At 42.5% G+C, this 27,125-nt stretch overlaps 1 protein-coding gene across 5 annotated transcripts in view; it reads right to left on the bottom strand.

Moving 5' to 3' along the window:
• Positions 1–27,125, bottom strand: part of MARCHF6 (membrane associated ring-CH-type finger 6) — a 98,272-nt gene that overhangs the window by 8,080 nt on the left and 63,067 nt on the right. For 2 of the 5 annotated variants that reach the window (XR_016220078.1, XR_016220080.1), the window contains exons 16-24: positions 24,624–24,743; positions 23,780–23,880; positions 21,526–21,663; positions 20,775–20,979; positions 17,994–18,063; positions 13,994–16,329; positions 11,585–11,719; positions 4,423–4,512; positions 1,956–2,088 (exon numbers count right to left, since the gene is read on the bottom strand). Coding sequence is in view for 2 of the 5 variants with exons in the window: in XM_051853570.3 (XP_051709530.1) it covers positions 1,956–2,088; positions 4,423–4,512; positions 11,585–11,719; positions 13,994–14,175; positions 17,994–18,063; positions 20,775–20,979; positions 21,526–21,663; positions 23,780–23,880; positions 24,624–24,743 (1,174 nt within the window). In the remaining 3 variants the exon portion in view is untranslated. The remainder of the gene's footprint in view (positions 1–1,955; positions 2,089–4,422; positions 4,513–11,584; positions 11,720–13,993; positions 16,330–17,993; positions 18,064–20,774; positions 20,980–21,525; positions 21,664–23,779; positions 23,881–24,623; positions 24,744–27,125) is intronic. The other 3 variants (XM_051853570.3, XR_016220079.1, XM_070056585.2) reach the window with 3 other exon arrangements.

Below are 27,125 nucleotides of genomic sequence, written 5' to 3'. Positions count from 1 at the left end.
TCCAGCCGTTGCGGTCATCTGGGGAGTGAACCAGCGGATGGAAGACCACTCTCTCTCTGTAACTCTGTCTTTCAAATAATAATAAAAAATAAATCTTTAAAAAAAAAAAAAACTCTTTTCCCATCCTAAAATCTTTCCAATAGAGCTCACAATGGAATTTCTAATAATGCAAATATGAGAAGGTTTTTTTTTTTTTTTTTTTTTTGACAGGCAGAGTGGACAGTGAGAGAGAGAGACAGAGAGAAAGGTCTTCCTTTGCCGTTGGTTCACCCTCCAATGGCCGCCGCGGCCGGCGCGCTGCGGCCGGCGCACCGCGCTGATCCGATGGCAGGAGCCAGGAGCCAGGTGCTTTTCCTGGTCTCCCATGGGGTGCAGGGCCCAAGCACCTGGGCCATCCTCCACTGCACTCCCTGGCCACAGCAGAGAGCTGGCCTGGAAGAGGGGCAACCGGGACAGAATCCGGCGCCCCGACCGGGACTAGAACCCGGTGTGCCGGCGCCGCTAGGTGGAGGATTAGCCTAGTGAGCCGCGGCGCCGGCCCAAATATGAGAAGGTTTTGGTTTGGAATTCCAAACAGCAAATCTTAAAGTCTATATACTATTAATGGGCACACAATATACATTAATAAGAATAATATAATAATAAGATATCAGGATTCTCCTACTATAACCAAAATAATAGGAAAACAAACTATTTTTTATTAAAAATATCACTTGGAAAGATTTTATTTATTTGAAAGGCAGAATTACAGAGGGAGGGAGAGGGAAGAGGGGAAGGGGAGCGGGAGAAGGAGAGGGCGAGGGATAAAGAGAGAGACAGATCTTCCATCTGCTGGTTTACTTCCCAAATGGATGCAGTAGATGGGGCTGGGACAGGCCAAACCCAGGAGCCTGGAACTCCACCCAGGTCTCCTTCATGTGTGCAGGGGCCCAAGCACTTGGGCCATCCTCCACTGCTTTCCCAGGCCCACTAGGGGGAGCTGGACTGGAAGAGGAACAGCCTGGACTCAAATCTTTATTCATACGGGATTTCGGTGATGCAGACAACAGCTTAATACACTGCGTTGCCACACCAGCCCCAAAAATACCATTCTAAAGAGTCAAAATTATTAACTTTAATGCAGTGTTCTGTCAACTAAGTCCTGGGCTTTGAATTCTACTTTGGCATATTATAATTTAATGTGGTATGTGTGATACTTGGCATAGTCACAATTGAAACTATATAGAAGCCTCTAAGTTTCTAACTCAGAAGGAACCAGAAAAGGTAGTTAATGCTCACTGTTGCCCCTCAGCTTAACTCTCCCCAGTTACCCAGGCTAGGATACAGTCACAACACTTGTAGTCAGGAGAAAACAACCTGATGAAAACTGATCCTGGGAGGAGTACAAATTTCAATACCCAGGGGCCATGGCTGTGGCATACTGTGTTGAGCTTCTGTCTGCAGCGCCGGAATCCCATAAGGGCACTGGTTCAAGTCCTGGCTGCCCCTCTTTCTATCCAGCTCTCTGCTGTGGCCTGGGAAAGCAGTGGAAGATGGCCCAAGTGCTTGGGCCCCTGCACCCATGTGGGAGATCTGGCAGAAGCTCCTGGCTCCTGGCTTTGTATTGGCTCAGCTCTGGCCATTGGTGGCCATCTGGGGAATGAACCAGTGGATGGAAGACCTTTGTCTCTCCCTCTCTCTGTAACTTTACCTTTCAAATAAATAAAGTCTTTAAAAAAAAAAAAAAAAAAAAAACAAAACTTCAATACCCAATCATCTACCTAAAGCAGGAAACTACCACAGAGCTTTAGAGATGCTCCTCATCTACTCTGAGTAGTCTGCTCTATGAAAAGCAGTCTTCTGAAGTCACTGTTTAGCTGGACTTGAGAGTGAGCCTGCCTCCCCTACCACAATGGCAAGAATGACTCCATGTTAACAGAAGTGCTCTTTCAAAGCTCCCAGCCAGCATCACTCACCTAATAAAGGAACGACGCCTGAAGCTATGACATACGGTACACACAGGGAAAGCAAGAGCACAGAGATCACCGGAGCTGCCAGTTTACGAACGATATAGTGGAGGTCAATGTTCCGAATGCCATTTGCATAAACCTGGAACATTAGAAAACACACATTAGCACAAAGATCAGGACAAACTCTTCCAGGGTAACAGAGCAATCTCCACTGGATCCCATTCACAGGGAACTGAATCCACCAACCCGAAAGGTTTCCAACTGGTTACTTTTTCCTAAGTCAAGGCAAATTCTGGAATACAAATATGCAGGGCACCCATAATTTTTCAGGGAAATGCATTTACCCATTAACACTTTGTAGTTAGGTCTTCCCAGTGATAAAATAAGACACTAATCTAGAATAATAACTACTGTCCTTGCACCCCACGGTACCAGATGGCAAGCAACAGGACTTCATACATATCTTATGGAAGAGTGATTTGTATTATTACTCAAGATTGCATTCATTTTACCTGAAAGTGACAGGAAACAATGTAAAAGCTTGTTTCTGAAAAGCTTGTATAAAGGAAAATTTAAAAAATCTAAAGGAATTTTATGTAAAAACTTAGCAGCAAAGAATTCTACACTGAATCTAAAGAGAAAGCCCAAGCATTTCCACAATATCCCATCCTCTTGTCCAGCCAGTGGTCCCCTGTAGGTTCTGTGAGGATGAAGTGGAGACACCTTGGGGATGGGGGACACCGATGCAGCACACAGGAAGAGGACAGGAGGGCAGCGGTCTGCTTTCTTCCCCTCTGGTCCGCACAGGGCTCAAGCCTCTCACTGCCCAGGATGTGCAAATCAACTCCATCCCCCCAGGACTTCAATGACAGACAAGCCACACCCTACACAGGCACGCTTCCATTCTAGAAGAAATCTAACTAACCCAAATGCATTTTAAAGAATGAAGCAAGGCTTCTCAGTGTATCTCAAACAATCTCAACCATTTTATATAAATTTATACACACATGCACTGGGGCAATGATGCATTAGAAAATACTACAATGATAAACAATGTTTCATAGCCTCCCCACATTCCTGTACAAGGGCCTAGAGACTGCAGTGGACTGGAGCACTCAGACCCTGAAGCAGATGCAGCCGTGACCCCCACCTGCACATCAATCCACCACACTTCCAGGGCCCTTCTGAATCAGCCCATGCAGCGACTGAATCAGCGACACATGCAGCACCTGGGAATGCCGGGGTTCTCCCAACCACCGGGGTTAACAGGCACTTATTGGGCTGATTTACTTGTGTACAATGGACTGAGAACTTTTTTTTTTTTTTTTTTTTACAGGCAGAGTAGACAGTGAGAGAGAGAGACAGAGAGAAAGGTCTTCCTTTGCCATTGATTCACCCTCCAATGGCTGCCGCGGCTGGCGCACTGCGCTGATCCGATGGCAGGAGCCAGGCACTTATCCTGGTCTCCCATGGGGTGCAGGGCCCAAGCACTTGGGCCATCCTCCACTGCACTCCCTGGCCACAGCAGAAAGCTGGCCTGGAAGAGGGGCAACCGGGACAGAATCCGGCGCCCCGACCGGGACTAGAACTCAGTGTGCCGGTGCCGCTAGGTGGAGCATTAGCCTATTGAGCCGCGGCGCCTGCCCCTGAGAACTACTTTCTTTTTTCCCCATACATCAAAAAGAATGAGACCTTAACTGCTGCAGAACTGTGACATATTAATTAATCTCCTGGTATAAAGCTAAGTAAGGAGAAGAAGGCTGCCCAGAAGCACATTTTCTGCATAACTGAAATTCAAAGAAATCAGTCCTAAAATGTTGTGTTGGCTATTTTAGATAATAATCTCGTAAAATGAATTACTATACTTCTTAGTCTTGTTATCAGAAACTACAAAAGCAAAATCTACCTTTTTCAAGGTCATCATAACAACCAAATTATCTGATGGTTCCATAATACAACTGTCTTAGTTGCTATATACTTAGAATAGTCCTAAACAGCTCTGCTTTTTAAAATCTATTTATTGCCTCAAGCAATAATCTTCCTTCCGTTGACCTTCTATAGTTTAGACACAGGAACAGAAAGGGTTCTTTATCAGAACTCCTACTCTGAAAACACAAACAAATGTGATCACTTTTGCCTCTACTCTGGACAAGGTTTTAGGTCCTCTAAGCTGGTGCCTAAAGATGACTTGAGAGTGACTGCTGAAGTTCATGGTGGTGGGAGAGACCAGAAGATGCTACCCTAACACATGGCTCTGTGGCAGCCCCTGTGTAATTCTTTTAAATAAATCAATCTTAAAACACACACACACACACACACACACTCGTGAGCGTACCTACACAGACATGTTCATTTAAAAAAAAAATGCAGAAAATTCAGAAAAGCAAAAAAAAATGAAAACTAAACTTCCATTAGCTAACCATAACCAGGATAGACTTCCAAATGTCCCTGTCTGAACACTGATGTCACTTACCTGTTCAATGACAGTTTTCAACCACCACTGAGGGCCCATCAGCGTTATAGCTGCAATGATTTTGGCATGCAGGACTCCGAGTGCCCAATCCTAGATAGTAAAAACTATTTAGCACACTGCTGTTGTTCATCTTGACAGTAAACTCAGCAGAGAGGTCATACAAGTTTCTTATATTATTTCACTTCTGCAGGACTGGTAAGGATTTTACAGATTAACATACTGAAAAACACACATATTTTTTCTTTAACTCAACAGCCCAAGTTGAGTGTTTCTATCAAAAATCATCTTTATATCTTTTGGAAATCTACATAATATATTTTCCCTAGAGATCAAGAAAAGTCAGAATATTATTTGAGATCACAATAAGCAGATACATACCTTGGTTTTATTTAATCAAATCATCTTTAGACTGTTTTATGTATAATTAAGACTGTGAAGCCAAGTTTGGCCTAAAAATACTATTCTAAAGGCTCACAGAAAGCTTCAAACTTGAAGCATTTGCAATTCTTCTGTGGAACTGTCATTAGACCCTCTATTACTTTCCACTCCCAATATTACCACACACCAGGCCCTTCATGGTGTTCCTGCCTCTGGCCTGCCCAACCCCATTCCACCTGGCAGCCATGTAATCACCATTCCTTTCCCATATATCATACCCACCATGGTAGCTCTCAAAACCCAAATCAGCTCATGGAAGTCAACTTCTCCACCTACAATCTTAACATCCTTAGCATGGCACACAGAGCCCTCCAGAGGCTGTTCTGGGGGGCCGGCATTATGGTGTAACAGGTTAAGCTGCCATCTGCAATGCCAGCATCCCATACAGGTGCTGGTTTGAGTCTCAGCTGCTCTGTTTCTGATCCAGCTTCCTGCTAATGCACCTGCGAAGGCAGTGGATGGTGGCCCGAATACTTGGGCCCCTACCACACAACGTGGATGACCAGCTTAGGCTTCCTGGATCCAAGTTTGATCTGGCCCAGACCTGGCTATTGCTGCCAATGGGGAGTGAACTAGTGGAAGCACTTTCCCCTTTGTCATCCTGCCTTTCAAATAAATAAACAAAAACCAAAAAGGCAAGGGGGGAGGATCTGTTTTAAACAACATATGGAACATTTAGCTTTTGTTTTTGTAAACATTTATTTATTTGAAAGGCAAAGTAACAGAGAGAAAGAGAGATCTTCCATATACTTGTTTCCATACAGCATCACATTTTTTCCCTTCTGGAACCAACCCCATTATCCGTATATTAAGTCTCCTGGATGCAACCTCTAAGACACTTATCTTTCCCCTCAATTCCTCCTCCTATAGTTTTGCTCCCTGCTTTTTTGCACTGTCTTCCAGGACTCCAGTCCAAGCCTCAGTGGCAACATCCACATGTTCTACAGCTCCACAGCAACCACACTGCTGCTGTGCCACTGTCCATGGACACATGTGTGTTTAATCACTTTTTTACTTTGCTGTTCAAACTATTCTTAGTAAGTTTTTTTTAAAAGAAGCACTTCAATTTTCTTCAATGTTTCTAAAATTTTAAATTAATGGTTTTTCTTGACTTTCAAAATTCTTTTTAAACTTTTTTTCCCCCAAAGAAACCACTTATTTAATGATTACAAATTGTATAAGTACAACTTCAGAAATACAGTGATTCTTGCCATCATACCTGCCCTCCCACCCCACCTCCTCCTCTCTCTCCCATTCCCAGTCCCATTCTCCATTAAGGGGGAAAAAAAAAAAAAAAAACACCAACTACTGCTCAACAGAGTGTTTAGTCATTTCTGGGGAAGCTTACGGCGCCCTGGGAGCCTTCTCACAGATATAAATTCTGATGGTTCATATGACCTTTCTTTCTGTAGCTGCGGAGCGACCCTTGGATAAGGCACCTGCTATTTTCCTCTGCAGCCTGAAGGCTCAGTTGGGACTGGGTGTATCATTCTTTCACCCTTCAGACCTCTGAGATGGTAGACCCCAGCTCCCTACTGAGGAACATGGAGAAAGCCACTGCTTTTCCTGCTGTCTTCTAGGCTCACAGGCAAGGAAGGCTCACCTCACCAATTCAGCTTGGTCTTGGTCTTCTAGGAGTTCCGAAGGCTCCCAAGTGAACTTAGGGTCCACCCAAAGAGGTCCCTATATCACTGAGGATCAGCCTCTTTCAAGACCCACTGCTCTACAGCTCTCCTCCACAGGATAAGACACACCACGCCCCCTGCTGGAGTTCCACAGAGACCTACAGCCACGTGCACAAGAAATGCAAGCAACGTGCAGCCAGGGATGGAGAAAAGGCAAGCCACTTGTCCTTCAAACACCTGGAGGTGTTACTCTCAACAGTGAGGATAGCACACTGCACATAACCACCTGCTGGTTGTGCTTCTCCTCTACTCAGAAACACTTCTGGGAGCTGCCAGACCAGCTAAGTAGCTATACTTCATTCTTTTCACTTGCTACACTCAATTCCAAAGCATAGACATACCACATTTAGCCACTCTCTGTCACTCTGCTTCTCATTTTTCTGTATTACAAAAAAATTATGTAATAGTGGGTGTTTTGTGTAGGAGTTTACCACTTGGAACACCCTCATCTCACAGTGGAGTGCCTGGGTTCAAGTCCTGGGTTCGCTTTCAATTACACCTTCCTGGTAATGCACCACACCCTGGCAGAGGCAGTAAGGAAAGAGGGCTTTATTCTGTATCAAATGCAGTTGGAAGACAGAACAATCATTGATGGGTTACCTTACCAAATCCTATCTAGAAAAAGGGCGAAATGAGGCTAAAACTGTACCTGGTAATGAACCAACAGCCAGCCGATCATATTTGCCAAGAAAAGGGATGTTTGGTTATTTTGTGGTTCGAATAATTCCTACGTTCCATATTCAAACAGTAACAATAGAGTCTTATTTTGGTTTTGCTCAATCATGACCACAGAACGGCCTTGTATGACACTGACGTTCTGTGAAACTGTTTACATCCAACAGAACTCCATGGCTTGGCTGTCAGAACTAGGCTAGCTCCTCCATGGCAGGGTTTTGCTCTTTTCCAGCACTGTACCCTGAAACTCAGCAGAGGCACAGGGTATCTGCCTCATTTGCTGTGGTATTACGGTGGAACTATGATCAAGGTAGGGGAGTGTCTGCCTGATTCCTCTATTACAAGTTGTGTGTTTCACTTTCAAGTTATCAACCCATTAAGTGACACTAACCACTTCTACATTGTGGGTGTCAAAACACAGCCCATAAATTAACCTTCCATTAAGTGGTAGGGGTCTCAATCCCATAGCTTGAACGTGGGTGAACCTTTGCTTATATCCAGTAGAATGCAGTGAGAATGACACTGTAGGGCTTTGGAGACAAGGTCTTAAAAGATGAAACAGGGGCCAGCGCCGCGGCTCAATAGGCTAACCCTCTGCCTGTGGCGCCGGCACACCGAGTTCTAGTCCAGGTTGGGGCGCCGGATTCTGTCCCGGTTGCCCCTCTTCCAGGCCAGCCTTCTGCTATGGCCCGGGAGTGCAGTGGAGGATGGCCCAAGTCCTTGGGCCCTGCACCCCATGGGAGACCAGGAGAAGCACCTGGCTCCTGCCATCGGATCAGCGCGGTGAGCCAGACTCAGCACGCCGGATGTGGCGGCCACTGGAAGGTGAACCAACGGCAAAAGGAAGACCTTTCTCTCTGTCCCTCTCTCTCTGTCCACTCTGTCTGTCAATAAATAAATAAATAAATAAATAAATAAATAAAAAAGATGACACAGGGCATATATATGGCACTGCAGTTAAGATGCTGCCAGGGACATGAGCATCCCATATGGGAGTTCCAGAGTTCAAGTCCCAGCTCTGCTCTGGATTCAAGCTTCATGCTAATGTATACCTCGGGGGGCAGGTGACAGCTCAAGCATTTGGTTCCCTGCTAACGCCTAGCATCCATCTACTTCTGAGAAGCGAGCTCCAGTGGGTGTCCAATAGTGTTCCCAAGAAACAGCCTTGCACACAGTTTTTCACACTCAGTTTCTCTTCTTGAGTGCAGGGGTCAATACCCTATCTACCTGCCTAACTATAACCTCTTCTGTCTCCTGTCTTACTACTACCACCTATGTGGGAAGCCTGGATTGAGCTGCCCTTCAGATAAAACAAATACTTATATTTTAAAGGGTGATGAAGCTTCTACTTTGCTTGTGGAGACACTCAGTTCCCTCACCCGTAAAAGCTCAGCTACCTTGAGGCTACTTAACTGTAATACAACAATAGCAAATGAAGATCCATCAACCTAATGGGCTAACATCACTGACAATCCTTGCTGAAATAAATGATTTTGTTAAATCTTGCAAAACTGGGGTCGGTGTTGCGGTGTACTGAGTAGAGCTGCCACCTGTGATGCTGGCATTCCGTATCAGTGCTGGTTTGTGTCCCAGCTACTCCACTTTTGAATAGCCCCCTGACAATGGCCTGGGAAAAGCAGTGGAAGATGACCTAAGTGTTTGGGCCCTGCCACACACGTAGGGGACCTGGATGAAACTGGCTTCAGTGTGGCCTGGCCCTGGCCACCATGGCCATTTGGGGAGTGAACCAGTGGATGGAGGATCTCTTTCTCTCTCTGACTTCTAAATAAATAAATCTTTTAAAAATTTTTTCACAAAATCATGATTTTCTAATTCTGTTCATCTCTCTACCTTCTGACATTATTTTGTTTAAAACAAACTAAAAAAAGAAAAAAAAAAAAGCTTTCCTTCAAATTACAGCAACTGGTTACCCTGCAACACAGCTCTTACGTAAAGATGTTAACACCTGCCTTTCTCACTGATTCCAGTCTGAGCCAGGTGCATTAGGGGAAGTTCCCCATATAAGCTCGCTGTCTCACTTCCGAGTCTTTGGCTTCTTCCAGAAATACAGTTATTCCTTTCTTACCCATTTCCCTAGACTCCACTAATTAGGTAGGTTTAGGTATTAGCTCCTTCAGAAAACCGTATCTCAAAGTCCCATGACTAGGCTGAACACGTCTCCTACATGCCACATAGCTGCTGTGTACTCCCAATCATACCACACAACACCCATGTATCTGTCTAGCTTTCTCACCATAATGTCAGCTCCTCAGGAAGTTCCTGCATTAGTCTCCTTGTTGCTTGTATTTTCACAAAATACATCATTTGGGTATACATTAAAGCACTTAAGAAAATACATTCTGGGGGCCGGCGCTGTGGCTCAGCGGGTTAATGCCCTGGCTTGATGCGCCGGCATCCTATGTGGGCACCGAGCCTAGTCCCGGCTGCTCCTCTTCTCATCCAGCTCTTTGCTATGGCCTGGGAAAGCAGTAGAGGATGGCCCAGGTCCTTGGGCCCCTGCACCCAGGTGGGAGACCTGGAGGAGGCTCCTGGCTCCTGGTTTCAGATCGGCACAGCTGTGGCCGTTGCAGCCATCTGGGGAGTGAACCAGCGAATGGAAGACCTCTCTCTGTCTCTACCTCTCTCTGTAACTGTCTTTCAAATAAATAAAATAAATCTTTAAAAACAATACATTCTGTTAAATAAAGTTTGTGGGTATTGTCTATCTGAAACGTAGAAGGAAATGCAGCTCAAATAATGTTCATTTTCAGGCAACTTCACTCTAAGAAAAGGTAAATATTAATCCTGAAATGCCTTGGAATGAGTGCAACTAGTGCTCTTTTCCCCAATATCTACTAAGAAGGTGAGATCGTAATTCTATATGGTTAAAAATCTCAGGCTCTGAGTACAACCAAAGTCACAGTTCTTTTTCCATGAGTTTTCAGACCTCTGCTGTAACCTACATGGGTTTCCACAGGATACTCTTAATGATCCAGAGATTTCACAGGAAAACATTCTCTAATAATTATGCCAAAGTAGTACTGTCTCAAAAGTCAAAAGAAGCAAGCACAAGACTGAAAAGATCAATACATCTTATTTTATTATTACTTATTTTTTTAAAGATCCATTTTTTTATTTATTTGAAAGGCAGAGCTACAAGAGGGGAGAGAGAGAGAGAGAGAGAGAGAGAGAGAGAGAGAGAGAAATCAATCTTCCATCCACTGAAAAATGACCACTCCCAAAATGACCACAAGGGTTGGTGCCATGCAAGGCTAAAGCAAGGAGCCCTGAGCTTTCTCTGAGTCTCCCACGTGGGTACAGGGGCCCAAGCACTTCGGCCACCCTCTATTGCTTTCCCAGAAGCACTAGCAGGGAACCAGATAGAAAGTACAACAGCCAGGTCTCAAACTGGTGCCCATTTGGGATGCCACCATTGCAGTGGAGGCTTAACCAGCTACACCACAATTCTAGCCTTAATTTTTTATCTTTAAATACTGGAGAAGCAATCTAAATATTTGTGACATTTCAACTGAGAAATTCGGTAGCCTTTTTAGAGGAATTCTAGGATCTGTATAATATATTCTGAAAGCAGATTAATGATCTTATTAAAATAATTTTATGGAGGCCGGCACTGTGGCATAGTGGATAAAGCCGCAGCCTGCAATGCCGGCATCCCATATGAGTGGCTGGTTCAAGACCTGGCCGCTCCACTTCTGATCCAGCTCTCTGCTGTGGCCTGGAAAAGCAGTAGATGATGGACAAAGTGCTTGGGCCCCTGCACCTCTTGGGAGACCCGGAAGAAGCTCCTGGCTCCTTGCTTTGGATCAGCTCAGCTCCAGCTGTTGCAGCCATCTGGGAAGTGAATCAGCAGATGGAAGGCCTCTCTCTGCCTCTCTGTAGCTCTGCCTTTCAAATAAATAAATATTATAAAAAATAAATAAAATAATTTTACAGGGCAACAGGTTAAGACATTGCCTGCAATCTCTATGGACAACAGTTCGAGTCCTTGCTGCTCCACTTCCGATCTGGCTCCCTGTTAATGAGCCTGGGAAAACAGCAGAAGACAGCTCAAGTCCCTGGGCTCCTGCACCCATATGGGAGACCCAGAAGAAGCTCTTGGCTCCTGGCTTCATCCTGGCATAGCTCCAGCCATTGTGGTCATTTGCGGAGTGAACCAGCAGATGGAAGATCTCTTGTTCTCTCTAACTCTACTTTTCAAATAAAATAAAAAAATTTTGTTTTACAAAGAATACCCAAAAAAAAAGTACCTTTCTAAACCAAATGCTTACAAACAAAATAATTTAGGATTTTTTTCTGATCTCAAATTCTTAATGAAACATCATCAGCAAAAGATATGTATTTACCTGCCATGGATAAAAAAGAGGAGTCTGATCCAAGGGAACCCTCAGGGGAGCAACAATGACTAGCTCAAACAGGAGCCCCAGAAGGAGCGGGACGACTCCAGCCAGCAGCACGGCAACTATCAACGTCTTCATTATCTGTTAGGAAACAAAAGACTATGTCATTCAAGGGCATCTTCCTAACTGTAGCCAAACTCTGTACCCCACTTTGACATGCCTAACAGAGCAACTAAACAATTTAAACACACTGTTATGTCTTTAAAAGAAATTTCTTCAATCTGTGATTGTATGAACTCAAACTACAATGAAAACTTGAAATTACTATCCATTGCTGCTACAAAAGAGAAAATTATGGAAAATTCATTTTACTTATAAATATTAACCAAGTGGCTGTGCTGGTTTACTCACAATCACATTCTAATAACCAGGCTTTGTCCAAGAAAAGCCACTGGATGACTAAGACCTCTGATACAACAGTGGTTCACACACACATACACTGATCTGTATTGGGAAAGGCTCAGTACAATGCTAGTTAATTAATCAGGCTGATCAATCTGACTCTTCCAGAACAGTACAGTCCAAGAGAACTTACTAAGATGATAAAACATATCTGACTGTTGAATATGGTAGCCATTTAGTCTCTTGGTTTGTCTATTAAAGACAGTGCAGCTGGAGAATTTGGATCAAGTAGAAAAATGAGAATAAATCTGAGACAAAGAAAAAATGTATTATGAAAAAGCAATTACAAAATTCTGACACAGAAATCAGCCCTTAAAATGGCCTTGGGTCTGATACCCTCTCTTTTTCTTAAGGCAGCCTCAGTGAGCACATCTGCTTCAACAAGAGCCTGTATGTGGCAGGCCTGGAAGACTCAGTACTGCCTTCTTTATTTGGCAATCTATGTGACAAATGACAAACAGAAATAGCCATTCTATATTTTAAGTATGAGAACAGTAAAAATTGTCATTATCTTATGCATTAAATAGCAATTAAATCCCTTTACTCAAAACACACATTAATCTCTCACTATAAAAAACTTTTTTCAGCACTAATACAAAATGTATAAAGTTCAAATGAAATAAAAATATAAATTCAGATACAAAACTAGAGTTGATAATACAAATGAAAAACTGATCTAAACATATTTACCAGTCACTGCCAACATTGCATAAAGATATAAATCACTACACTTGGATAAGCACCTTAATTTTTTTAAACCTTACATTTATGGAAATCAAGCTTTTATCGAGAGAAATTATATCAAACACTTAACTACACTTTTTTTTTTATAAGATTATTTATTTATTTGAGAGGTAGAGTTACAGACGGTGAGAGGGAGAGAGAGAAAGAAAAGTCTTCCTTTCGTTGGTCAAGCCCCAGTTGGCCACAACAGTCAGATCTGTGCCGACCTGAAGCCAAGAGCCAGTTGCTACTTCCTGGTCTCCCATGCCAGTGGAGGGGTCCAAGCACTTGGGCCATATTTTACTGCTTTCCCAGGCCACAGAAGAGTGCTGGATTGGAAGAGGAGCAACCAGGACTCAAACTAGCGCCGAAGGCAGAGGATTAACCTACTGCACCATGGTGCTGGCCCCTTAACTTTACTTTCACATTGGCCAAGATAATCCTAAATTAGCAGCAGGCTACATAGATAAAAGAACATGACTTATATGAAAAATATTAACTGGATCCAAAAGTCAAGATTATATATGTTGCTCCTAAAGGCAAGATTATATGTTTTGATCCCAAAGTCAAGATTATACATGCTGGAGTGATGCTGGCATCCCACTTGGGCACCGGTTCAAGTCTCGGCTGCTCCACTTCCCATGCAGCTCCCTGCTATGGCATGCAGAAAGCAGTGGAGGATGACCCAGTGTTTGGTCTCCTGCACCCAGGTGGGAGACCTGGAAGAAGCGCCTAGCTTCAGCCTGGCCCAATCCCAGACATTGAGGCCATGTGGGGAGTGAACCCGTGGATGGAACATCTGTCTCTTTCAAATAAATAATCTTTAATACACAAAAAAATACACATGTTCAAAGAGAACAAATTAAAAAAAAACACCAATAAAGGAAAATTCTACTTAAACTTCATTTTAATTCTACAGAATACTTCTTTCCTTAATGAAGTAATAAGTTTTCTTAAATTTTTAATTGTTTTACTTAATTCAAGGGCCTTAAGTGGATCACTTAGCATATTTTTAACACTCAAAAATATCTGAATATATAACACTGGAGTTTTCAGAATGAACCAGAAAGCTACCATCTTACGATATTCTAAATCAAAAATCAACTCTCCTGACGCTATCAGAAAATACTAAGAAAACTCATAAAACTGGAGAAAAAGATTTAAGAAATGACTGGAGAAACATTCACTACTCCCATCAGACAAGACCAGTCTTCTATTATAAAAACCTACCATGAGGGACCACTCTTTAACCTTCTGGAAGATGACTCTGCGTCCCTGGGGCATCCACGCCACCAGCACAGTCACTGCCCTGATGGTTAGCCAGCAAACATAGAGACCACAAGCAGCTGTGTAGAGTTCATGGATCTTGGCAGTCCCCGTCCAAAATGACATTAACCAACGGCCAGCAAATACTGAAAATAGAAAGGCTGATAAATGAGACTTGCAGCTAGGTAAAGAGAACTGTAATCGTGGTGTCCTATTATTAGTATTTTCACATCAGGACAAAGATATCACACTCTGATGCACCAATGACATCATAAAATAAAGACAAAAATCACAAACTCTAAAGAGTAAACAATACTTGATTAAGATACAAACAAAACACAGGAAGTTGACAGGAACACACTCTCCTGGGACAAGCACTCTGATTTACCAAGCCAATCACTTGTTCCTTTGGATCTGGAGAAACTTCAGGGTACTACTGTTTTCCCTGTTCTCATTCCCACATGAAATCAGTACCCCTGTAATGCAGGGGTGGGGAATGGCAGGGGCCATGGAAGACCCACGGAATCATTTGGTCTTGCCCTACCATGCCTTAGGTGGTACTCAAAACTCACAGAAGGCTAATTTTTATGTTATAATTATGCATGGCCAGCAAATGATGTTATAAATACCCAAGCAGCCCTTGGTAGAAAAAAGTTTCCACACCCCTGAAATGGAACAAAGATGTGGAATTTTTTTTTCCCTATTGTCTGTACTGTCAACACTTTCAAGATTAGGGAACATCACAAATAAGAGGAACTTTCTTCCAACTGATTCATTTATCAAGATAGAAAACTAAGCTTATTTAATAAGGAGTGGGCACAAGAGGGTCCTAAAGTTCAATAAACAAAGAATACCAAACTAACTTTCTTAGAAAAAAATTATCTAAATATACTGGAACATAATAAACATATTTGAAAGCTGTTGAAGGGCTTGCCTCCTTTAAGAGTTGTGAGAAGTAAAATCAGCAATCTCAGGTAAGAACACTTATACAATTTGGTAACTTTCTTGAAACAGAAAGAACCAAAATTCTAGCACATTTCTGCCCCCTTTGGATTGCCTTTCTAACATGGTGGTAATTAAACCTGAAAACCTAAAAGGAGCTGATGGTTGTAATAAGCAAGGTTCTACTAAGCATTACTAATAGATAGGACTTCCAATTTAAGACTAAGAAACTGAGGCAACAGGATGAGAATCCTGCCCAAAGTCACTCACAGTGGAGCTGAATTTCAATGCATGCCTCATGTCAAAACTCATACTCTTGACCAAAGAACTACAATGCCTCCAAATTAAACTAAAACAGCTCAACTGCCAGTGTTACAACTTATAATGCTGATAACCACAGACTTCTTACAAATTCACAAAATAGCTTGGGGGTGAAAATAACTTTTACAGACAAATATATGTAAATGTTACCTGAAATACCATGTGTGCTTGTTCATTTGAAGATATCAAAATCATCACTGATCATTCTGTAGAAATGCCTAGTGTTCTACATGCATTTCTAGTCTAGGGTTTGTATTTTTTAGTTTTGCTTGTTTTAAATTTAGTGGTCACTTCCTATTCCACACTTCCTATTCCATACTCTAATCAAAGAAGTGTTTTTGAGAGGACAGGGTTAGTTTTTCAACAGTTAAGTTACAGCTCTAGAGAGCATCCTGTGGAGAGAAACAGCACCCTCATCACCTCCAGTGCACACTGTGAGTCCCACAGCACCTCCGGTGCATGCTGCAAGTATAACTATTCCTCTAGTTAACCATAAATGGCTGCATTCTTTCTACTAGATTGGGGAACTGAATTAAAGGAAAATAATGTCTATTGGAATTACTAATTGTCAAATATAAGTACTAAAACTAGGCTTCCCTCTTTCATTAAATTTTTCTTAATATTTATGGTAAAAATATGAAAATAGAACATAAAAATCATAAATATACAATGCCCAAAATTCAAAATCTAAATTTTACCAGCAATGTTTTCCTACATTGTATTCAATGATGAACTAGAATTTGTCATTAGTGGGAAGCAAAGTCGTAAGAATCAAAAATTACACAAACACAAATATACAGTCTTCATTTTTTTTTTTTAAAGATCTATTATTTGGAAGGCAGCATTACAGAGAGGCAGAGGCAAAGGCACAGAGAGAGAGAGAGAGATCTACATCCGTTGGTTCACTCCCCAGATGGCCACAATGGCCAGAGCAGGGCGGATCGGAAACCAGGAGCTTCTTCCAGGTCTCCCACGTGGGTAAAGGGACCGAAGCACTTGGACCATCTTCTACTGCTTTCCCAGGCCATAGCAGAGAGCTGGATGGGAAGTGGAACAGCAGGGTCTCAAACTAGTACCCATATGGGATGCCAGGACTGCAGGTGGTGGCTTTACCCACTACACCACAGCACCAGACTCCACAGTCTTCATTTTTACCAGTTTAAGGCAAAGTCATCATTCCTATGAATTCAAAAAGGTTCTCTTTGTTTAGAATCATCTGAGGGTCTGGTGTTGTGGCATAGCAGGTTAAGCTGCCACCTGCAACGCCAGCATCCCATATGGGCACCAGTTCAAGCCCCAGCTGCTCCACTTCCGATCCAGCTCCCTACTAATGCACCTGGGAAAGCAGTGAAGGATGGCCCAAATGCTTAGGCCCCTGTACCCACGTGGGAAAACTGAAAGAAGTTCCTGGCTCCTGGCTTTGGCCTGGCCCAGCTCTTGCTGTTGTGGTCATTTAGGCAGTGAACCAATGAATGAAGATTCCCCTCTCCTGCCCCACTGTAACTCTGATGTTCAAATAAATAAAGTAAATCTTTAAAAAAAATTTGAAATTAATTTTCCTAGTTGTTCTTTCCCAGACTTAGCACTCATGGGAAAATTCAAATATTGAACATAATTGTATTTATAAAATTATATTGAGTGTTATAACGAAGACAACAACTCAATATATAATTTATATTTGATAAGAGTCGAAATTTAGTTTACCTTAATGATTATTTTAGTGATTAAGGCATATCAATATGATTTAAAATTTCTAAATTAACAAGGGAGATCAAGTTGTTTTTTGCCCATCTGACACTGGCTTTGGACTCCAACTCTATTTACCCTAGACTTCTGAAGAAAATGACAAGCAACTAGATTCATCCACAGTACATTCCTTTTTAATTTTTATTTTTATTTTTTATTTTTTGACAGGCAGAGTGGACAGTGAGAGAGAGACAGAGAGGAAGGTTTTCCTTTTTCCGTTGGTTCACCCCTCAATGGCCGCTGCGGCCGGCGCACCACGCTGATCCAAAGCCAGGAGCCAGGTGCTTCTCCTGGCCTCCCATGCGGGTGCAGAGCCCAAGCACTTGGGCCATCCTCCACTGCACTCCCGGGCCAGAGCAGAGAGCTGGCCTGGAAGAGGAGCAACCGGGACAGAATAAGGCGCCCCGACCGGGACTAGAACCCGGTGTGCCGAGGATTAGCCTACTGAGCCGTGGCGCTGGCCCCACAGTACATTCTTAAAGAGGCACTGTTTTGTTGATATTTCCAACATACTAATGCCATGGAAGATTAGTATTTGTCAATGCCAGACAATACAGGGAAATACTGGCTTCAAAACATTCTCTAGCAATAGCACGTAATGGCTTAGGAGCAATTCCATCATGAGAATAAACATAATTAGCATCAAAAGACTGTCTTGAAAAAAATGACTTAATCTACAGATGACTTTGAAAATCCACACCATACCACAAAATCTGAGTGACCACAATTACTTCTAAAATTAAATCACATATGGTAACTTTGCTTTGTCCCTCTGTGCTCCAATATAAATGGATCCAATAAGACAGACTCCTAAACATATCAATACCCATATTCAATCAAAAATGAGAGAAAAACTACTTTGTTTATATTTGACAAGAAATAAAATCTCAGAGATTTAACTTTTTTAAAAGAGCGTTCATGATGTCATCAGTTGAAAACAAGGATAAGGACATACCTGGTAAGGTAAGGCAGATGAGGCTGGCGATCAGTAATGTTATACACATGAAGACGATCAACAGAAAGATCTGTGGAGTAAAACAGAAGAATGCTGAAACGGTTCACAGATGCTCAATGAATTTTATGATACTCTTCAAAAAATCAACACAATTCTCCCAATAAAAAGAAACTGCCTATGTCTGTATTTCCAGGTTTCCTTTAAGTTCACACTGAATGAAAATTCTTACCTATTTTAGGTAAAATTATCTATAATTTAAGTAAAAAAGAAAAAAACGGTGTATTTTCATACAATCAGAAATAACTATCAGTAACAAGCAAGCACAACTTTTAATCAGAGCAGAAAAATAAAACAATAGGTTTAGGGCTTTCTCCTGCTATTAAAACAAAATATTATGACTTAACAAATATCCACCTTTTTATCAAATAACAATGCTAGCCCATTAGAATGTTTGCTAATGAATGAAATACCTAGATCTGCACTGACCAACAAAGTGGCCACCAGCCACATGTGGTTACAGAGCAAGTCACATTAGTGTGAAGGGCCAGATTTTCATTTAGTTTTAATTAAATGTGAAGGTAAACAGCTACATGTAGCTAGTGTCTCCCATACTGAGAAGAGCAGAAAAAAAGGGAAGGTAGAGAGAGAAGGGAAACACTGACCCTGGGCAGAAAGGCAAAGACTGCGGCTTGCTTCCCACTATCAAGGCTCATGACCGCAAGATCAGAGGGTAGAGCTCTAGTGAGAAGATGGAAATATACAGACGAGGGGCTGGCACTGTGGCACAGCAGGTAAAGCTGCTGCCTGCAGTGCCGGCATCTCAAGTCCTGGCTGCTCCACGTCTGATCTAGCTCTCCGCTATGGCCTGGGAAAGCAGTAGAAGATGACCCAAGTCCTTGGGCCCCTGCATCCGCGTGTGAGACTGGGAGGGTGCTCCTGGCTCCTGGCTTCAGATCGGCGCAGCTCTGTTGTAGCCAATCGGAAAGTGAACCAGTGGATGAAGATCTCTCTCTCTCACTGCCTCTCCTTCTCTATGTAACTCAGACTTTCAAATAAATCAATAAATATTACAAAAAAAAGAAAGAAAAAGGAAATATAAAGACAATACAATTCAGGAGACTTTGAAATTGTCAATTTTGTTGGCCTGAGAAGCAAATTTCATCTCTGATCTGGCACAAAGTACATTTTGCTTAGAGGGCCTTTTCTGGTGTATACCTCTAGAAAGCCGAGAGGGCCTAGTGAAAACTGGGAAAGGAAAAAGGAGATGACTTTTCAGATTATGATAAAGCCAAAAAATGGCCTCTCCCTCAGGGTGGTACAGAAAACACCTCCAGTAAGTCGCTGCATCAGAACAGAGACTTCTCCAGCAGGGGAAGAGCAATGTGCTGAAAGTTGGGCAATCCACCGTGGTTTTCAAGGCACTCCTGTTCTGCCCACCTACCGGCCTCGTCCCTTTCCTCTTCTACGTATATTCCAGTACCTGCAGTCCCAAGCCTGCCATGCCCTAACACACCCTTACCACTTCCTATTTTTCTCTCTACTTTAAAAGACATTCCAGGTACCACCTCCAACATGAAGATGGCTTTGGGCCAATGCTAGGATCAGTGGCTCCAGACTGAAGCAGTCACAATACACTCTGCAAACACTCAGCAGGAGAAACAAAATCTGGGGCCAGTGCTGTGGCACAGTGGGTTAAAGCTGCTGCCTGCAGTGCCAGCATCCCATATGGGCAATGGTTCGAGTCCCAGCTGCTCCACTTCCGATCAAGCTCTCTGCTATGGCCTGGGAAAGCAGAAGATGGTCCAAGTCCTTGGGCCCCTGCACACACGTGAGACCCAGAAGGTGGTCCTGGCTCCTGGCTTCGGATTGGCACAGCTCCAGCCACTGCGGCCATCTGGGGAGTGAACCAGTGGATGGAAGACCTCTCTCTCTCTTTCTGCTTCTACCTTTCAAATAAATAATTTAAAAAAAAAAAAAAAGAGAGAGAAAGAGAAGAAAGGAAAGAAAAACAAACCAAATCTGCTACTATGTATTTTCTCATCTCCTGAGTAGACTAAAAGCTCTTCCACAGCCAAGACTGTAAATGCTCTCTCTCTCTCACTGACACCAAATATAAACATCACAGACACTCAAGACATTTTTCTGAATGACTGAAGTAACCTCCAAAAGCAGTATGATGACTTTTTATGGGGAAAAAAAATAAATTGGGACCAAGAGATTAAGTAGTCTGCCCAAATTTCAAAATGATGCAACTCACAAGTCCATTACCATTATTAAAGAATATTTAAAATACAATTGACATTTCTGACAAAATTATGAATCACAGACTGATCCTTTACTAGTTTAAAGATCATGGAACAGGCACTTTTTAAAGCAATCTTGCCTTCAGTTTCATCAGCTGTAAACAAGATTACCATCAACATCTTACAGTGTATAGGTGGGAATTAAATGGGATTAAAAACATTAAAATTGTTCACTCTAATTCCTGACACACACTGAAATGTATCACAGGTATGTTTGTTTCCAATTTACTGTAAAGCCTTTTTCACTCTCAAATAACAGGGAACAAGAGCCCAAGAATCTCAACTCCAACTACCAAGGATGTAATAAGCTTAGGTGATCATTTACCTTCACAGTACACTGCTGAGTGAGGGTAACAAAACATAGGCTCTTGTTAGTGAAGTGCTACACATGTCTATGCAGAGGGCTGCAAGCTAGTAGCAGCAATTCGCACCAGAAACTTGGAAAAACCAGCCCTGGTGCAGTCTGTGCAGTACCCACCCTGAGTGGAAAGCGCAGAGGTCGGCGGTACGGCTGGAAGCCCACAGGGCCACCTTGCTGCAGGATAGCCTGGTGGGCGGCATGCAGGCCCTCCCCCACCGCAGGGACAGCATTGTTATTTCGAGCATGCTGGTTGTTGTTGACTTGCTGATTTGCACTGTTCTCATTTTCTTCCTGGTCTCCCAATAAATACGAATGAAGATCCCTGTGCAAAAATTACATCAGTGAGAAATCTCACTTGAAGTCAGGATGAAGCAGCTGCCATGAGCCTTGTTTTCTTAATACTTGCTACACACAGAAATCTACACACAGCACTATTATTTCAGTCTAGGAGAAATGTTGGAACTTGCTTCAAATTAAACCTTTAAAAGTCCATGTCAATTACTTGTACAATACCCCATAAATTCAATCTATTTTGTTTTCTTCAGCAATTACCTGAGAAGAAATCAGTAACTGAAGAAAAAAAAATCCAATATACAGAAGCTGAGAATCTGAGGGAGAAGAAGTCTTTATGACTACTGTGTCTACAGTGACATGAGGCTCAACGGAAGCCTCCAGCTACAAAGTCAGTTAAGGCAAAAATAATAAAGGGGGAATTAGAAAAGGACAGATGTCCAATCAAATCCCTGTTTCATGTTAAGGTATCTAATCTACAAGGATGCCAAATACATCCTGGAAAACTCACATCAGAGAGGCCATTCAACAGACACCCACGCTGCACGTGCTGAAGCAGTCAGCTGCCCATACTCACAACAAATAGCCGGCAGTAACAGTCCACGCTCGCACAAGCCCCTTCAGCCACTGCCTCGTGTGTCCCTGTTCAAGTAATGCTGGCAAGACGACCTGCAGCAGGAGCAGCTCGAGGGACAGTTCACTCACTGGAGCATCACTAGGAAATTACAAACACCCACAGTTTATGATGTGAATTCTATTTCTCATTATAACTGTATTATGCTAAGCACTTACTGGAATTACAACAAAATTCCTTAAAGAGCTGAATAAATTCACTGACTTTACTCTCTCTCTTCTGTTCTCTCAAACCCAGTGAGCCTTTCCCCTGAACTCCACCAAAATTTTTCCTGGTAAGGATCACTAACAACCCTGAGGTTGTGAAATCAATGGTCAGGTCTTGGTTCTCATCTCACTTGTTCTATCAGTAGCACGTAACACAACTGGTCACTCTTTCTTTCTGGAAGTACTTCATCCTGAACAGCTACCAAAGCCTGCTGGTTCACCTTCAGCCGTCTAACCTGCAGACACTGAAGCATCCTGCGCTCCGTCCTCTCTCTCTCATCTACATTCACTTTCAGGGTGAACGGGAGCCTCATACAGCTTGAAACATTACCTTTCTGTATATTTCTACCTACCACTCAGGGATTTTCTCTAATAGACTCAGTGTGCCAACTCACCACTCCACAGTGACATGTGCTGCACATCTTAAGTTGTTATGTTCAGTATCAAGCTCCCAATCCTCCTACAGTTGTCCTCAGCTCGGTAAAGGGCAACTCTATCCTTACAAGGGCTCAGGGCAGTCTTTGATCCTTGACGATGACTTTCACAATCAAACAGCTAGAGAATCCTACATCCTATCCACTTCTCCCAGCCTCCACTGCCACCTCCTTCATCTCTACCAGAATCACTGCACCATGATCATCCTGGTTCGCTTCCTACTTAATGAAATCACTGCAACCCAATCTCTTCTCATCATGGCAACCAGAGTGATTATTCTTAAATCCAAGCTAGACCAATCCTTTGCACAAGGCTTTCCAAGAACTTCTGCTTAGAACAATCTATGAGGCTTTCTAGGAGCAGGGTTTCCAGGACCTCTCTGACTTCAAGGCCAACTACACTGCCTTTTTGTTTGCACTGCAGCCAAACTTGTCTTCCTGCTGTCCCTCAACACAACTGGATGTCACTGCACATACCAGACCCCCTGCAAAGATATCCTGCCTTCAGGGATGCACATGGTTCATCCCATCATCATCTCCTTCAAGGCTTTCCTCAACTGTCATTCCTCAGGCCTTCATCAATCACTCTTCATTTATATACATACATTTATTTGAAAAGCAGAGAGGAAGAGAATGGTCTCTCTCATCTGCTGGTTCAGTCCCCAAATGTGCAAAACAGCTTGGTTGATGTTACGGGCTAGGCCAAAACCAAGAGGCAGAAAAGTCAACACAGGTCTTTCCCATAAATGGCAGGAACTCAAGCACACGGAGCACCCTGGAGGCAGGGTGCACATTAGCAAGAAGCTGGAATTGGAGACAGAGGCAAGGCTCAAACACACACGCTGGATACCGATGCATGCATCTCTGGCACCTGCCCCATAACAAGTTTCACAAAGAGGAGGAATAAAATCAAATTTGAAGATAATCCAGAGGCAGAGGTGTGGGTGCTGGATTATAAATGGAGAGTAAGAAGACAGCCTAAACTGAGATACTAAGCGGTAAATCAAGTTGGATTAGTAAGAGATCTAAAAATTAGAACTGAAAAGACTTAAAGATTAGAAGTTTGGTGAGGAAGTCCAATTTGCATGTAATTGGGATAGTGACTCCAAGGATAATGCAAATCACTAAGAAAGAGAATACAGGATGAGTGGCAGAGCGCAGGTTTCCAGGCAACTTAAATTTTTAAACCAAAACTATTTTCCACCTACAAGCCTTAAATCCCACTTTTAATACATAATGAAACATGAACCTTTGGCTTCATTCCTTATGGTATGCTTTTTGAAATAAAGATGATGCTATTACCATACTCACATTAGATATGGTAAAACATTTCAATGGTGAACATATGCATACTTAATTTGCAGAAAAGATAAATCTTCCTTTGGAAAATGTCACCAATAAACAAATGCTTATGTGATCTAAAATATGGCAAAATTTACCTGTGAGATGACTCCCAATATCTAAAAGAAATGAATGTTTTAAATATTTAATGGAATCTGAATATCAAACTCTTAACACATATAAATTAGTAAAGCTATTCCAAATACTACAACTTACCTGTAGAGCATGACATTGTATGGAAGAAAATTAGGCAGCAGACTCTTAATGATACGGATAGGAAGCCACAGCATCAGGAGGACAATGGAGCCGAAGACAATCTGCAGGAAGAAATAGGAGAGACATCACTGAGACACCCTACTACTGTACTTCTGAATGTCCTTAACCACCTCACAGCCCAGGTCTGCATCTACCCACACCCAGCTGTTCTCACTTGACACAACCTCCTCAGGTCACTTTGTGTAGGACCGTGTTCCTATGAAGGCTAGCTTCTCCTTTTGCTTTAAGGCTCTGCCTCTCTCTAGGACACAGGTCTAAATCGGAGCCTCAAGGGATACCACTGCATGGTGTCATTGCATGACATAAACAGAAAGGTAGAGACTGACAATGGAGGAATAGAATGGCCTGTAACTTGGAAATCATCAGTAACCAAACACATGACCATGATAAAGACCACAAAAATTTCCAAAGGACATAATATTGCTTTTAAAATCCTATCTTGAAAAAGCTTAGATTTCCCTAAATAATTGCTTCTTCCAAGTGCGGAAGAAATTTTGAGATGTTTCTGCTAAGAGTTTAATTTATAAACCAGTAACAAATCTTCATTGCTTCAATACAAATTAAGTAACTCATACACACATAATTTGGTAATTATTACACAGCACTAGAAGGCATTTATGTATAGTAAACATAACATTTAACAATGTAACCAATAAAACAGCTACCTAACAAGTGAATTTCATAGACTTAATTTTAAGTTATTCAATATACCAGCCTTTCTCATAAAGAAATTAAACTAAAGGGTAACACACTTCTCTCAAAAACAATGCAAAGATTTGCTCACCACTGACAAAATAAATCTTCGGAGATGCCTATAAATGGGCAAGTGGATCATCTCCTGTACTGGATTAAAATCTGGATCATTCAAATTTCTTAGGAACCACAAGACACCAGGTCGAAGTACCTGCAAGTATATTTTAAGTGCCATAAATAGTCACCAATGTCTTCATGTTCTGTTTATGAGTTAAAAGATTAACAGAAAAATAAGCTCCTAAATATGCTGATTATTTCTAAGTGGGTGCCAGAAAACTCACATGGTTTTTTTGGCTAAAGAAGCTCCTAAACCAGTCTTTACGAAAACTACCCTGTGTTTGAATCCTATGATGCTATTAATCACTTACTGGGAAAAATATTAAGTCCAATTTGTGAAGGCATCTCTTTCTTGTGTTCACAGCTGCCTCTGTGCTGCCATCGCTCTCTAACACCAGCTATGCCCCTCACCCGCCAAGCTCCAGTCAAAGAAAAAGGCGAATAAGTTAGGAGGTCTTTTTTTTTTTTTTTTTTTTTAGATTTATTTTTATTTATTTGAAAGACAGAGTTAGAGAGAGGTAGAGCCAGAAACAGAGAGGTCTTCCATCCGCTGATTAACTCCCTAAATGGCCACAACGTCAGAGCTGAGCTGATCTGAAGCCAGGAGCCAGGAGCTTCTTCCTGGTCTCCCACTTGGGTGCAGAGGCCCAAGGACTTGGGTCATCCTCTACTGCTTTCCCAGGCCATAGCAGAGAGCTGGATTGAAAGTGGAGCAGCTGGGACTCGAAACGGCGCCCGTATGAGATGCTGACATTTCAGGACAGGGCACTAACCCACTGCGCCACAGCGCCGGCCCCAAGGCGGTCTTTATACCATGGCTCAAACGAAAGCAGCCTACCTGCAAATCGACATGTGATAAAGCACCCAGGAATCAACTGGCTACAAAAGCTACTTGCAAGAGTGTGCCCTCTACTGGAGAGGTAAAAAAAAAAAAAACACCTCATCATTAAAGGCCTGGTACTGTGGCACTTCATGACATTTGACATTATCAGAAATCCACCAAACTTCCAGGGTCTGGTGAGAGAAACTGCTCAAGATATCAAGACAGATGTGTACTTCCACAGCACATCTACTGGTGCTTTTTTCAGGAGGCATGTGAGACCTATCTAGTTGGCCTTTTTGAGGACACCAACCTGTGCACTAACGATGCCACACATGTAACAATTATGCCAAAAGACATCCAGCTAGCACACTGAACACATGGAGAATGTCCTTAAGATTGCACCATGTAGAGAATCATTTAAAAATTTTTTCCTCTCCTTCCTATAATTGGTAGTTCTGAATGTTAAGATATTTTTCCCCCATGGGGTCAAAATGTACCTAAGTATATTATTCCAAGTGGAAAATAGGGGATGGAAATCAGGTACTGGCAGTTTTTCCATTTTATTTGTGTGTAGGAACATAAAGCATTGAGGCAAGTCAAAATGCTTCAGTGAGCAAGTTTTAAGCAGCTCAACTTTCTAACAATTATAAATAAGCCTGTGGAATTTTTCTAGACAGGAACTGGCATTGTGGCATAACAGGTTAAGTCACTGCCTGCAACACCAACATCCCATTCAGGTATTTGTGGGATTTGTGTCTCAAGTTTTTGTGTCTCAGCTCCTCCACTTCCACTCCAGTTCCCTGCTAATGCTGCTGGGAAAGCAGCAGAGGACAGCCCAAATGCTTGGGCTCCTGAACCTACATGGGAGACCTGGAAGGAAGCTCCTGGTAACAGGCCTAACCCCAGCCACTGTGGCCATCTGGGCAGTGAACCAGCAGATGGAAGATCTCTCTCTCCATCACTCCTTCTCTCTGCATTTTTTCTTTAGAATAAATATTTCTTAATTTTTTTTTCTGGAGAATGTCAGCATTTGGATTTTTTAAAAACAAGTAATTTATTTTTGTTAATGGCAACTATATATGTTTTGTAGCATTTTCATCATAGATTCTATCTAATCGCTGTACTTTTCTAACTGGTGCATAGTTTTTTGGGGGGATTTTTTTTGTTTTTTTTTTTTTGAAGATTTTCTAAACATTTATTTATTTATTTGAAAGGCAGAGTTAGAGAGAGAGAGAGAGAGAGAGAGAGAGAGAGAGAGAGAGTTCTTTCATCCACTAGTTCACTTCTTCCAGATCTCCCACATGGATGGAAGGTTCCAAGCTGCTTTCCAGAAACATCTGGAGGGAGCTGGATCTAAAGTGGAACATCCAGGTCTTGAACCAGCACCCATATGGGGTGCTGGCAGTGCAGGTGCACTGGACCCCTATTTATTTATTTATTTTAAAGTCAGAGTTACACAGAGAGAAGAGACAGAGACAGAGACAGAGACAGAGAGAGAGAGAGAGAGATCTTCCATCCACTAATTCATTCCCCAGATGGTCACAACAGCCAGGGCTGGGCCAGGCTAAAGCCAGGAACTTTATCCTGGTCTCCGACATGAATGGCAGGGGCCCAAACACTTGGGCCATCTTCTGCCACTTTTCCCAGGCCATT

Source organism: Oryctolagus cuniculus, chromosome 14 (genome assembly GCF_051225735.1).
Source record: "Oryctolagus cuniculus isolate XC-2025 breed Fujian yellow rabbit chromosome 14, ASM5122573v1, whole genome shotgun sequence".
NCBI lineage: Eukaryota > Metazoa > Chordata > Mammalia > Lagomorpha > Leporidae > Oryctolagus > Oryctolagus cuniculus.
The sequence above is the reverse complement of the archived record's forward strand: the minus strand, read 5'-3'. Positions and strand labels throughout refer to the sequence as shown.